This window comes from Harpia harpyja, chromosome 7 (genome assembly GCF_026419915.1).
Source record: "Harpia harpyja isolate bHarHar1 chromosome 7, bHarHar1 primary haplotype, whole genome shotgun sequence".
Lineage (NCBI taxonomy): Eukaryota > Metazoa > Chordata > Aves > Accipitriformes > Accipitridae > Harpia > Harpia harpyja.
The window spans coordinates 44,227,988-44,242,050 of NC_068946.1; the positions used below are offsets into that span (position 1 = coordinate 44,227,988).

General features: G+C 45.4%; 2 protein-coding genes across 2 annotated transcripts; one reads left to right on the forward strand and one right to left on the reverse strand.

Annotated features, from left to right (window-relative positions):
* NIFK (nucleolar protein interacting with the FHA domain of MKI67) lies at positions 1-4,890 on the reverse strand. The gene is made up of 6 exons (XM_052793266.1): positions 4,744-4,890; positions 4,529-4,654; positions 3,536-3,644; positions 2,611-2,822; positions 1,828-1,908; positions 1-590 (listed from the first exon to the last, which is right to left on the reverse strand). Exons 1-6 carry the CDS (start codon positions 4,873-4,875, stop codon positions 414-416), a joined length of 837 nt encoding a protein of 278 aa, XP_052649226.1. The 5' UTR covers positions 4,876-4,890; the 3' UTR covers positions 1-413.
* A 360-nt stretch (positions 4,891-5,250) lies between these two features.
* Positions 5,251-14,063, forward strand: TSN (translin). The gene is made up of 6 exons (XM_052791822.1): positions 5,251-5,393; positions 5,496-5,589; positions 10,275-10,371; positions 11,185-11,300; positions 11,996-12,075; positions 12,431-14,063. Exons 1-6 carry the CDS (start codon positions 5,328-5,330, stop codon positions 12,665-12,667), a joined length of 690 nt encoding a protein of 229 aa, XP_052647782.1. The 5' UTR covers positions 5,251-5,327; the 3' UTR covers positions 12,668-14,063.

Consider the following 14,063-nt stretch of genomic DNA (forward strand, 5'->3'; position numbering starts at 1 on the left):
CAGTTGTAAAATGGTTAATTTTTTTTTTTTTTATAACCTGTCATTAATGAGAAATGTAAGATACAGCCTGCATCAGCAAATTCTGAATGGACAGCCTCACATTTTCTTTCAAAACAGTGAGTCATAGAGCCAAGATACAGAATTAACTGAAGGTTCTGGCACGACTGTAGGTGTGTCACAGCACAGGCGCTTGTGAGCACAAAGTCAAGAACACCTTCAAAGACAGAGAAGACCATAGGTCCCCTGATGTCTAAGCAGGAGGGGGAGGATTTGTGAATAGATTCCTTGCCTAGGAAACGCTGAAACAGTCTAGTCAAGACGAACTGAGCCAGGGCAGCAGAACCACTAGAAGCTCCACCTCGCCAGTTTTTGAGTTGAGGAAAAACACAGCTACTGCCATCAAAATTCTAAGCCTATTTCTGTTTCTTCAGGTTCGGTCTTTTTCTTGGCTGTTTCTTTGGTCTCTGCACAGCATTCTTAACACTGGCAGGGGGCAGTCTGAGAGTTATTTCATTGTCCTCTGCGTCGTCATCCACCTGAGAAGCTTTCCGGCGCTCGAGCACTGTTGGAGTACAGACTGGAGTAGGATCCTGAAGAGATCAGAAAAACATGATTCATTGCAAAGCATCTGCCAGAGAAAAGTTGTCACTGCCTCTGTGGTACCACAAGGCACCTCAGTCCAGCTCTCCTTCAGAACTTCCATGTCAGGGAAAACTGTTTTCTTGTTATAACTAGCTATTTTTGTAGACGGTATTTCTTCAGACAAAAGTCTCATCTTCAAAAAAGTGTATGTGAAAGGCAAGTGTAAATTAAATCACATTTTCTAACACATCATTATGCACTTTTTCTTTCTAAACTTTGTATTTCCTGACTCAAAGCACTAAGAAAGCCAAGAGAAAAAGAATCAGGTTAAAAAAAAAAGTGTATTTGAGACTGGCATGCAGAAATGCCACACTCAGGCCCAAAACTGAGCTGAAACATCCCAGCTTCATTCTCTGAGTTCTCAGAACTCAGTTGACTGAATGTATGAGTTATCCTGTCTTGCTCACAACCAGCCCTGTCCCAATTATCACAAGTAAATCCAGTAACATTAAAAAAAAAAACAAAACAAAACCAAACTCACAACAGTGATGAAACAAAACAGAAATGTTAATACCTGACAGACTTTTCAGACTGTCAGTGCCCAAATCTCAGCCCTGATGGCCTGAGCTTTCCTTTCATCCTACTGCTAGCTTTAGCTGGCCTTAGTTTTCAAAATACCGGAATACCATCCCGGGAGACCACGAGGGAGGAGGGACAGTATAGTATCTAAATGAGGAGAGACAGCACTAGACTGCATTAACAGTTCAACTTCCTTTTTGTCAAAACAGGCTGGTATTATAATGTAGCGCAGACCAACAGGAGGATGCCAGCAAGATCATTTTGTACCGGCTTAAAGCACAGGTGTAGGTGGTGTATAGGTGACTGTCCCCAGCACCCTGTGTTTCTCCAGCCTCCAGTTAGTGCTGCATAGCAGAGGCTGACAGCAGATACATCGCTGCCTGGACACACCTTGGGACAAGCACTGCTAGTTACAACACGCTGAGCAAAAGCCTTTGCTCCTAAATACTCCCACAGGAGAAAGAACTGAGAGGATCCAACCACCCTCCCCTGCTCAAGAGTGTTAATCTGTCTCAAAGGTGCTACTTTTGGCATAAAAATCTCTCGAGCAAATACCTTCCAGGTATTGAAATTAACACAAAGAAACCAGCTGCAGACCTGAAACATCTGCCCCAGTGTGAACGGTGGGGCGTGGTGCTGGGCACCACCAGGACTGTTCGGTCTTACCTGGCTGCTCAAAGAAATGTTCAGTTTTGACTTCTTGGATGTTTTAACTTTTTTTCTCTTTATGGAAAGCTCCTGTGCAGCCTAGGAAGCAAGACAGATCAGGTAGATCACTACAAACTTCCTTGTGTGAAGATGCAAACAGTCTCTTAACGGTCTATTAGGTTTCTTTGCTTCATAACTACAAAATCTTTGCTACAGCAATTAGGTTTGAATTAATAAAATGACTTACAGTGCCACAGAGGTGATCTGGTTTGAATAAAAACACCCAAAGCAACGTAAAAAAGCTGCTACTGTGCATTTTTAAAAAATGCCACGTTACACAGTATTGCTTAAAATTCAACTACTTCACCCAAGCACTCTGCAAACAAGCAACACGCTTGGTTAACATAGGCAGGGTCAATGGATGGAAGCTCTAGTCTTGGGACCTGCCTTCAAATACCTACCCTGCCAAAGCCTCCCCCCACAGGGCTTGGGCAAAGCCCCTGTCACTCTTCTGTGATCTGCAGACAAACATGAAAACCACGGAATATCCAACTGTTTACACTAACAGAAGAAAAGGAACATCTTCCCTTTGCTGTTACTTCTTTACTTCTCTAAAAGTACACCTACACATACACACAGCACAACCCAGCAACAGCACTACACTAATTTCCAGGAGGTAAGTCTCCCTGGTGCTCCAGCTCTTTTACCAGTTCCACACAAAACACAGGATTTTCTTGTATTTAGCACAACCTTAGAAACATGTTGTGCATAAAATACTCATCGAAACGATGCCAAACTTACAAATCCCGGGAAGTCGTAATCAAACCCCTTTTCAGCCAGCCTCTTCCGTAAAAGTTTCTCCTTTCGCAGCAGTCGCTTTGTCATCTTTGCCTTCTGAATGAGTGAACGTATCCTATTGTACCGCCTGACCGCTGGCTGAGAAGGCTTCCGAAATATTTTGTCACTGTTTTTGAAGAGGTTTTCATGGACCCTTTCAGGAGATATGAACTGACCTGTATCATAAACATATGACATCAAGTTATAGCAGAGCTACTCTTCTCACCAAACATACTCACGTAATGCGATTCGGTTCTCATTATAACATTATCCACTGCTATGGCAGAGCAATAGTACGGCATTTTATGAACACAGAGGATTCAAAGTAACCAAATACTCATTTAGTAAGAGAACTGATAATGGATGGATGGAAGAAAAGAATGCTTTCTCAGTTTCACACAGAAAACAGAGAAACTTGTTTTTCAAAAGTTGATGCATATATAGCTCATAATCCTATACAAACCAAGTGTTACTGTCACCATGTCTGAGAAACTCGCTCATTTAATTAATCTTTTAATCGAAAAAGCCCTTTATGTCTAATTACACAGACAAGAGCTGCAACAGTTACAAATGACAAAGAATTTCCATGTAAAGGAACTGCTTCCACAGCAAACCCCGCCACTCCCCGAGACCTCATGTTATGTGATTACACAACCAGCATTATCAGCCTAGAAGAAAAACAGCAGTAGTGACCAAAAGGCTGCTGAGGATCTTCTTTACACTTCTTCTATGAAGAAAAGGAAGACAAGCTCAGCCTCACAGAAAACCCTTCTGGGACAAAACTTTGTAAAAAAACCCTAAGATTCTCCAAACAGTCCAAAAAAACCCACAGAAGTAACTATGAATTCCCTTTGCACGTTAGAGGACTTACCCTTCAGCTTATACTTACACTTTAGCAGTCTTTCAGAAAACAGGTAGTTGTTCATTGTGTCTGCAACAATCCTAGCCACGTCATCGGACTCAAACTCTATAAATCCGTAGCCTTTGCTAGCTCCAGTCTGCAAGCAGCGACAAAAAGAAATCTGAAACAATGTTTCAATAACTGAAGAACTGTATTAAAATTATTTTTGCTTCCGAAGTCATAGCCTGTTCTTAGCTAAACACGAGTAATTTCATAAATTTCAGTGAAATCATGAAAAGCACCAGATTTAGCCCTAAATTGGTATGGCATTACTCATAGTTATACATTTGCATATGAAACAAACCGCTCACCAATACCTATTTGTTAAAAAAAAGCTGCCCTGCATTGCTGCTGTTCTGTTGTTGTTACGAAGCTTATATAGCAACATTATAACGCAATTATCAATCCACAAATGAGAAGAAGTTAAATTTGTTGAGCACAAAGCAACAAGAAAGCTAAAACAGAGTCTCTTCCGTGACATTTCACGTTCTACCTTGAATTAGTGTGTTCTGGCAATGCTTCTCACGTGAGCGTATCTACTTACGGGGAAAAAAGGGCTACATTAACTGTCGCTGAAGCTGCCTATTTGCAGTCCAGTCCAGAGACAACGCCTCGCACGCTGTCCACCTGCCCGACAGTCGCTTTGGAAGTCTTGAGACAAGCACGGTGCCCCCCTCCGCCCACGCCCGAGACTGCAACGAGGTTTTCCCCGACGGCGGAGCAGCAGGCAGGGGGGCAACGACAGACGGAGCCGCCGACGGCTCCGGAGGGAGAAGCTCGCTCCGCGCATCCACCCCGCGGGCTGCGTGTGCGAGGAAGACGCCTCAGAGGCGGGGACCGCCCGGCCGAAGGCGGTCGGCTCTCGGGCACGGCCCCGGCAGCAGCAGCAGCAGGGAACAAACGGGCACGTTCGGACGCGCCCGGGTCTGTCTCCCGGCGAGCGGCGGAGACCGAGCGCCCGGGGCCGGGCCGGGGTTTTACCTTCTTACTCCTCGAGAGCCGGAGCCGCTTCACCGTCCCGAACTGCTCGAAGTACTCGTACATCTGCGGCTCGCAGAGCCCCCGCGGGAGGTGCCCCACGTACACCACGCCCGGCGTCAGCTCGTCCTGCGGGGCACAAGGCGGCCGCGTCAGGGCGGGCACGGAAAGGCCAGGCCGGGCCGGGCCGCCCCCGCCCCGGACAGGGCCCCGCTCACCTTGGCTGCCCGGTTGTTGCGGACCCGCTGCACCTTCTGCTGGAACTCGCGCTGCAGCCGCGGCTCCAAGGCCAGGAACGACGGTGCCGGTACCGGCGCGGCCACCGACACGGCCTCAGCTGCCGCCGCCATGCTGCGCTCGCCGCCGCCGGAAGCGCGTCACTCCCCTCGCACACGGTCTGGCGCGGCGGCAAGGGCGCGCAGGCGCAGAGCGGCGGGGCGCTGTCTCCTAGCAACGGGGCACGGCGCTGCCCACCGGCCCCCACCCGCACGACGTCGCGTAGCAACGGGGCGCCGTCACCGCGCGGCGGGGCCCTCGCGCGGCCCGGCGGGGCACCGGGAGGGGGGGGCCCTGAAACACGGGGACACACACACACGGACACACACACCCGCCCCGGGGCGAGCAGCTCCCCGCGGGCACCCGCCCGCGCCGCCCCCTCCTGCCTCCTCCGGCCGCTCAGGCACCGCGCGGGGCAGGCCGGCGCGGCGCCGTCAGGCACGACGCCGGGCAGCCCCCCCGCGCCGGCGGCAGAGAAGGCCCCCTGCGGGCGCGGGAGGCCCCAGAGGCGGCGGCGGCGGGCACCATGTCGGTGAGCGACATGTTCATCGCGCTGCAGGGCGTCCTCACCGCTGACCAGGACATCCGCGAGGTGGGTGCGCGGCCGCGGCCGGGGAGCGCGGGGCCTGGCCTGGCCTGGCCTGGCCTGGCCTGGCCTGGCCTGGCGGGGCCTGACGGCGCCCTGTGTCCGCAGGAGATCCGGAAGGTGGTGCAGGCGCTGGAGCAGACGGCCCGGGAGATCCTGACGCTGCTGCAGGGCGTGCACCAGGGAGCCGGCTTCCAGGACAGTGAGTCCCGCACGGCCGCCTGCACCCGGCGGTAGCGCCGCGCTCCGCCTTCCCCGGGGGAGCGGGGAGAAGCCGGTGGGGCGGGGAGCACCCCCGGGGTACGCGGGTCCCTCCCTCGCGGGCGCCCCTCTTCCGTGGGCGCTCCTGGGGTGTCCTGCCCTGCCCTGCCCTGTCCTTCTGAGAGGCTGCGGGGGCAGCTGGGAGGTTTCGAGCCGGACGGGCAGAAAAGCTGCCGTTCACCCTGAGGAAGCGCCGTCTCTCCCCTTTCTCCCCTCCTCAGCTCGGCCCTCCGCCGTCCCAGCGCAGAAGAGCGTGTGCTGCTTTCGGGGTTGCTGAATTGGCTCGTAGCTTTCCTTCTAAGTGACACACACAAAGATTTTTATGCTCTGCTGGTTTTACCGTCACCTGTTGGGCCTTTGTCTCTGTATCCCCTTCCTCACCTCTTCATCCCACCCCCCAAAAAGCTGTGATCCTGAACTCTCCGGGGGGTGTTCAGGATGGTGTGGGCACAGGGGGGGGTCTTTAGCCAGGTCTGTACGAGACCAGCTCTGTGTGTGTGCGCGTATAAAACATGCTTAATGTTGCAAAATACAAAGGGGATTTGGAAAGGCTGATAAAGCAGGAGCTGTCCTTGATGCGTGCTTAAGTGGCAACTGGAATTGTTCTGCTATTTTTGAGGCTTGGGTTGTAGCTAGCCTGGTTCCTTGCTTTCGATCCAAATTTAAGATGCTTGACAGAATGTTCCTGGGCCAACCCATTTGCTCCAGGGCATGAGAATAGGACTACAGACCTAGATGTCAAATGTGCTCTTTCTGCTCCCCCATCCCCCTTTTTTCAGCTTACTGGTGAAACTACTGGCGTAAACAGGGTTTGGTTTGTTTTTTTTTTCTTAAATATGTGCCATTTTTTTCAAGTCAATTAATATCTCCTGAGAAGAAGCAACCATTCTGACTTTCCTGGAAGCTCTGGAGAGGAATTTGGGAAGGGGAGAAATCTGTCAGGCCACTGTCTAAGGGTGAATAGAAGACTAAACCTTACCAGGTGCTGTTTTATTCACCTGCAGAGCTGACTGGTTGTAACCAGCCTGGTGACATTCACCAGCACACTGGTGCTGGAGGCCTGGGATCCCTCTGGCCTCTGACAGGGTACATGTTTAGCAACATGCAACACCTGAGGTTTGACCTCTGCTGGCAAGTGCAACTTCTGCCTACTTAGGAAATGTGGCAGTGCTAAAAATCAGAACTGCTAATTAGTCAATTTACACAAGCATACACTCATTTTTCTAAGCTGAGTAAACCTGTGGATGTTGTGACAGTTGTTTTGTGTGGGTATTGACTTCACGAGTTGCTTTCCAGCATTTAATAGTAGAGACCTGTGTCTGGCTTGGTGTATTTTCACTTGATTTTTAATTCCAGGAGACAGCTGGTCCTGGAACTTGCAGAGTCTGAGAAGAGATGTGGAATAGTTAAAGTTAATAAATAAATAAATAAATCAGCCTATAATTCTTGTAATACCAAAGATAATGAATACATGCTTAATAGGTTAGGAGTTAACTCATGATAATAGACCTGTCAGTTTGTCATCAATTACAAGCATAATAAAGTCAGTCAATAAATGTTTAGATTAATAAAGGTTTACAGCAGAATAATATAATGCCAATTAATGGAAGGATTGTTAGGGGGATAAGTAGCACTTGTCAGATGTCACATATTTAGACTACAGTTTTATTTGATAATGATTGTAGTTTGGCAGTGTAGTGTGCTTAAATGGCTTACTACAGCATCTCGTCATTTGAGTTGTTACCACATTTTTACTAAGAAACTAGAATGATTCTTCTTTTGTAGATTAAAAAGAGATAAAAGATGACTCTTGTAACTATGAAAGAGAGGATTATTCATTGCAACAGAGTTCTGGCTAGACTTTGTAGCATCAAGATTTTTTAGCCTTATATTTATTTACTCCAAGATGTAAGAAAAACTATTAACACTATTAATAAACTACATTGAACTATAAAAATAACAAATTATAAATAAACTAGTAACTAATTAAAAAAGCAGAAATACTATTAATTATGGCAAGTTCACAGGTGACAGAGTAACTAATGATGCTCAGTGACCGCAGCTGTATTGCTGAGGATGGTTTAAGCTGGTGCTGCTGCCAGCAGAAGCTGTATTGCTTGTTGTACCCCCTCCCTTGTGCCAGCCTAAGCGGGAGAAGACTGACTTTCTCCTGCAGCCTGCTGGTTGATCCTTTGTAATTATTCTTGCATCATCAGTTGAGGTAGAGTGATGAAAACTCAAGGAGACAACAGAGAGCCAGTGGAAACAGGGAAAGGATTTGCACCAGGCTGAGCAATCTGTCGTACCAAAGAGAAGGGTCAGGGTTCTCCGAGGACTTAAAATACTTCTTGGCTAAACTTGTTGTCATTGAGTTTTTCATCTAACCACTTTTACTGTGGGGCAGCCACCTACCCACAGACAACAGCTGTTTCACGGTGCCGGCTTCTCTGTGGTGTCTCCCTGCATGGAGCCACGAGACTGCGTTTAGCTGTGGGATAAGCACTTTCGGTTGTAGCCTTTATTCAGCAGTGGGGAAGGGAAGGAAAACCAGCAGAGCCTCAGGCTAGCAGCCTCCGGAACAGGTTTAGAAGATCTCTCTTTCAGCTCCCTCTGCTCCCTGTCCAAAATGGAGTTTGAGAACTGCTCAGAAAGCTGTTCAGGGCAGCGTGTGCTGCAGCCTGCTGTTAGCTGACATGAGTCTGAGTGACAGGTAGGGTCTTCGGAGGCTGAAAGTCAATTTAGTATGTCTTTGCTCATGAAACATGTTGTGTTAAGTTTAGCAAAACATCAGTGGTGATATGCAAGGATGTATGAGGATAGTTTGAAGTTGGGGGGAGGTTATGTGTGTATCGTTGGGCGCTGTTGTCTGAAACGTTACAGTAAAGATTGTTCATTTTTGTCACAGGTTCCTTTGGCAGAAGCCAAAATGCAAGTCTATGCCTTACTCTGTCCCCAGCTGCCACGTGACAGCTTACACGACTGAGGCAGAGACTGTAGTTTGAGGACGGTGTTCAAAGGGCAGCTGTCAGTGAGCTTCACACATTTCCTTCATTCTGGCTGCCACACAGCACTTTCACCTTCTGCTTCTGGAAGCTTTTATTTTTAAGTGCTCCTTTTTTTTTTTTTTTTAACATGGAATTAATGTTTTATTAATTGAAAGCAGCTTTTAAACACACTTAAGTGACTCCTAGTAGGGCTTGTTTGATAAAAATCATTCATCGTAGCTTTCAGATTTAGCTTCTATGGCTTTTGTATAGAAGCTAGGATTGTTTAAACATCATGATGCAGGAGGGCCTGTCAGGTCGTGACCAGGATTGCTGAGAAGGCTGCAGTTAAGAAGTACTGGTTTGATTAGTTCTGTCAGACCCTGGTGCTGCGGGTGCAGTGTGGCTGTAAGTCGGGTCAATAAACGGGAGGTGGCAGTGGGTGGTATGTAAACAAGAGACCGTTTATCTGCAGAGGTGTAACATATATTGGACAGTTTCTTCAAATAATAGCTTGAAAGCAGGAAATGCAGTTTCCTGAAGGGATGTTGCACCTCATCTAACCTAACTCTGATAAGAAAAAATATTATAAGATTTTAAAATGGAGAAAGAAAAGTTGCTTTTTCTTTGACTGTACGAGTCGTTTGGCAGCACTGCTTGGTGTGTGTGCTTTCTTTTGGGGCCAACTGTGTGCAGTGTGCTTCTGTTGTGTGTGATCTGGTTGTTGCTGTTTTTTCTAAACCACTGCATTGGGGTGCTCTACAGAACATCATATTTCTCTCTTTATAACACCTGTACAACACAACAAGCCGGCCCCTTTCTCTTACTCCGTCCACACAGCTAAAACTAAAAATGTCCTGTTACCAGCTCACGCCTGATCTCTGCTGCGTCCCTCCTCCTGCAGTGCCGCTCCAGAGTGTTGCTGCGTGGGTGAGCTTGTAGCATCGGGCTTTAACCGTGTCACTGCTCTTGCTGGCTCCCTCGCCCCCAAGATCTGTTGCCATAGTCTCAGCTCTTCTACATTTACAGACCCTCAGATGAAATTGCCCCTCTGCTACCTCAGATGAGGTCTTGCATTCAACACCTTTTTCAGCCTTTCTCCATCTCTACTTGTCATCTCTCCTTCAGCATTGCTTGTTTGTCGCCCTGCTCAGCACGCCACCAGGCTCCTTTGCTAGTTGGTTCATTCCACAGACAAACACCACATCAACTCTGTGTTCCTCTGTTCCTGCCTCCGTCCGTCTGTATCCCCAGTTGCCTCTTGGTCTGTAGGTTGTGTGACCTTTCCAGTGTTTTCCTCTGTCAGTGCCCATTACAGAACAGGTTCTTTATCCATGATGTAAGTTTTATAGCAACAGTAATTAGTCATGATTAGCAGTGATTCTTAAACAACACTGGGGCTTCTTGGCTGAAGTTCGAACCTAAGGACTAGAGCAGATTAGACAGCCCAAAACTCAGGAGTATTTCTTCTCTACCTGTGTGACTCCTGGTATGACAATGAATATTTCTTAGATTGATTCCAATGTCAGCAGACTATCTTGGACAACAAAGGAGCATATACAGCGCTGTCTACACTAGAAGACTCTCTGTTCACAAAACCCTGTTCTCTGTCAAGTATTGAATGTTGCACTTTCTTTTTCAGTACCAAAGAAATGTCAGAAGGCTCGTGAACACTTTGGTACAGTGAGAACACAGCTGGAATCTCTGAAGACCAAGTTTCCTGCTGATCAGTATTACAGGTGTGCAGGATCACACGCAGCCAGACACGGATATGGGAATTGCCTGGGCATATTTGGCATCATTACTTTGGAAGAATGATTTAAAGGTTTATGGGCCGAATGCTTATTTCTGTTTGAAAAGTAAACCATGGTAGAGAAGTGTGAGGCATTTTGAAAAAATGCTTTTGTTCAAACCCTCTATTTATAACTTTTCACTAAAAATATCCAGTATTTAATTCTTTTTCTAGAAACTTTTTTTAAAAAAAAAAAGGAAACTTTAAGAAATTTATATTCTATTGGAACTGCCCTTCTTTCTGGGAGCAGCACATTTGCTGCTCCATTAATTTCAGTTAAGTTGTTAGGTTTGGGGCATTTCTGAAAACAGAGCTCTAAATCTGTCATGAAATGGCTGCTTGATACTGCAGATACTAAATGAAGTTGTCACCTTTGTGTTTTGTTGCTGCCAGAAGGGGACAGTGTCTAGCAAGAACATTTCAAAGAACAAGAATCTTGTCAGCTCAAATCTGCTGAGGGAAGACGGGAGGGAAAGCCCTGGTTGTCTTGTGGGCACGACAACCTGAAAAACTCCACGAACTGAGTAGGTGTGTGAGATGTGCAATCAATGCTAGTGTCCAGCATAGTATCCAGGGGGTGAAGTTCTGGAGTACCAAGGAGATGACTTTAAGCTGGTGTCATTTTGATAAGCCAAAAATATTGCAAAGTGCTATGTGTAAGGGTGGAAAACATAATATATACATAATGTATGCTTGTTGCCTAACTCTCCAGTAATAGATGTTACTTATTTATACCTTGACTTGGTGTTTTCTTCAACAGATTTCATGAGCACTGGAGGTTTGTGCTTCAGCGGTTGGTGTTTCTGGCAGCATTTGTAGTCTACTTGGAGTCAGAAACGTTAGTGACCCGAGAAGCTGTTGCAGAAATACTTGGGAGTAAGTTAATGTTGTAACTGAAGAGAAAAAACTTGTGATGTTTTTAGACATTGTAGCTTTCAGAGGTACAGGGAAACAGCAGAACTTCATTTCTTCCCAAGAAACAGGTTCCAAAATTTGTCTGGTATTTGATTTCATTATATAAACAACAAATTCTTTTAGAAGGTGGAAATCAGCAAACCTAATGTGAACAGAAGTATTTATTCATTAATAAGTTCTTCGTCAGTGAAGATTATTCATTCAAAGTGCGTAAATCTACCAAAAGGATAATACAAAGATGAGAGCTTATTTTTCTCGCTTTTGGCATTTTAAAAGTGTGGAAAAAAGATTAAATTTTTATGCTGCAAGAGAATTGTGTCCTCCCAGAGCAAAGGATTTGAAAAAAAGATGAGGAAAATCTTTTTCTAAAAAAAGACTACAGCCCCCTCTCCTGTATATTGATGTAAATTCAGTTATTCTGTTGGATCAATTATAACCTGTTGCACATCCAGTTGAGGATGTACGAGTTGCTAAATCAAAATGCTGACAAGAAGCAGTAATTGCATCACATATAGGAAAAGGCTGACCTTTATTTTGTAGTAGTATCTCATAAATTTGATATTTCAAATTAGCTCCAGTAAACAAATGCAATGTCAACTCACTGGTTTTGCTCCTGTTTCAGTACCACCTGATTACCACTCTGTTTTTCATCTTAGTTGAAGCTGATCGAGAGCGGGGCTTTCACCTGGACATTGAAGACTATCTTTCTGGTGTATTAACTCTGGCCAGTGAGCTGGTAAGGAAGATATTCATGCATGTATTTGGATTGAAATTGACCTAAGAAAAAAAGTACTGTGTTTTCTAACTTTCCCAAGTTGTTCCTGGAAGTTATGATACGCAACACCTTGATCTGAACTTCTAGCAAACTGCCTCTCTGTATGCCAGAGTTGTTTCTCACTGATATTTTAAGATTTAAACTAGTCACTTGATTGAAAATCCAGGATTGTTGTCAACAAAAAAGTAGATCCAAGTATAAATAATCTGACTGCCTGGAACACAACTGCTTCATTTGGTAAAGTAACTGATGGAATAGTAACTTGATTGGGGTGGGTTCCTCTGCTGATGTTCTCCTGGGTGTCTTCATCTCATAGGCCAGACTGGCAGTGAACAGCGTCACGGCTGGTGACTATTCTCGCCCTCTCCGCATCTCAACTTTTATCAATGAGCTGGATTCTGGCTTCCGTCTCCTCAACCTGAAGAACGACTCCCTGAGGAAACGTTATGATGGCCTGAAATACGACGTCAAGAAAATTGAGGAAGTGGTTTATGACCTGTCGATCAGAGGACTCAATAAGGAGGCAACAGTTGGTGCGGGTGGAGAGAAATGAAAGATGCTCATTTTAACAGCATCATTGATTACCTCAGATGGTTGCCAATTTAGGAAGCATGCTAGCGAAGCCTTCCTACAGTAGTTTAGAAGAACTGCAGCTGAAAGCTGCTCTCTATTTTCTTACAAAAGGTGTAGTACGGGTGTTAGATCTCAAAATGTTTTGTAAAATCATGTCTAGATTAGGGCAGGAGGCTCTGTTTCCAGTGAATTCCTCTGTCAAAACACAGTGCCATTCTGTGCACAGCAGCAATAGCAGTCAGTAACTCCCATGAGCTGAAATTCTCATTATTTCTGGTAGTGTTGCTTCACTGCTCTGGCAGTGATGTGCTTCAGCTGTCTCTGTTCATGCACCTTTAAAGATGTGTTCACAGACGCAGCTCAGTGCAGATACATGTGAAGCTTTAGAAAACACAATGTGTAAATATCTATACATTTTTTTTAAGACACTGATTTTTTTTTGCCTTTTTGTTTCTTAAATTATCACCTATGTCAGTAAGTTGAACAGATTTGCGTAACTGTTTATTAACCAGACCTTTTTAAATGGCTTCTGTTAATGTATCCCCCTTAATTGAGAAATCAGTGAAAATATTCCTGAGAATTTCTCCATTGGAACTGGTGTATTGCACCTGGGCACACCTCTCACTTTCTCTCTCTCTCCATTTTTTTTTTATTTTTTTTTTTTACACCCCCTTTCCTTTCCTCCAAGATTTCTTTTGCCAGAGAGAGCAAGGTTTTCTCAAACATCTGCTTTCACTGGCTGGTATTTGTTTTACTGACATGAGTAAATGTTGAGTTTTAATATGATCATTTGCCTTGAGAACTCGGTGTAACCAATTTTTTTTTTTTTTAACTACCAAGGTTTCCGAATAGAGAAGTGTTAGCTGATAAACAGCAGGTAGTGTCTAAGTTTTAGCAACCTATATAGGCCACAACTGTACCTCTGTCCTGGGTTTAAAAAAAAAAGACAGACACCAAAACTATCATTCATGTAGAAAAATGTTTGTATCTTCAGAAAAGGGTAAATTACTCATTTCAGATCCATTGCATGTAAGATGCTTGCAAACACCAACAGCCTCTTTCATTTGTGTAAATGGACAGACTCGTACCTCCCAGTGTGTTTGTTCTCTTGTCCTAAATGACTTTTGAGTTTTGCCATTCTTCTCCTACTTCTGGTGGTGCAGGAGGGTTAAGGAGAAAAACTAACTTAGGAGGAGGAATATTTCCAGAGGATGAAGACAAACAGTCAAGTTTACATGGGGTTTGTTAGTGTTTCATTTTGTTAGCAAAGATTTCCCACCGTTTCAGTTACGGTTTTGTTTTGTTTATTGGAAGAAAATGGTTTCTTGGTTATTTTGGCCAATAAAAGCTGTTCTTTGATTTTGGCCATTTGGTAA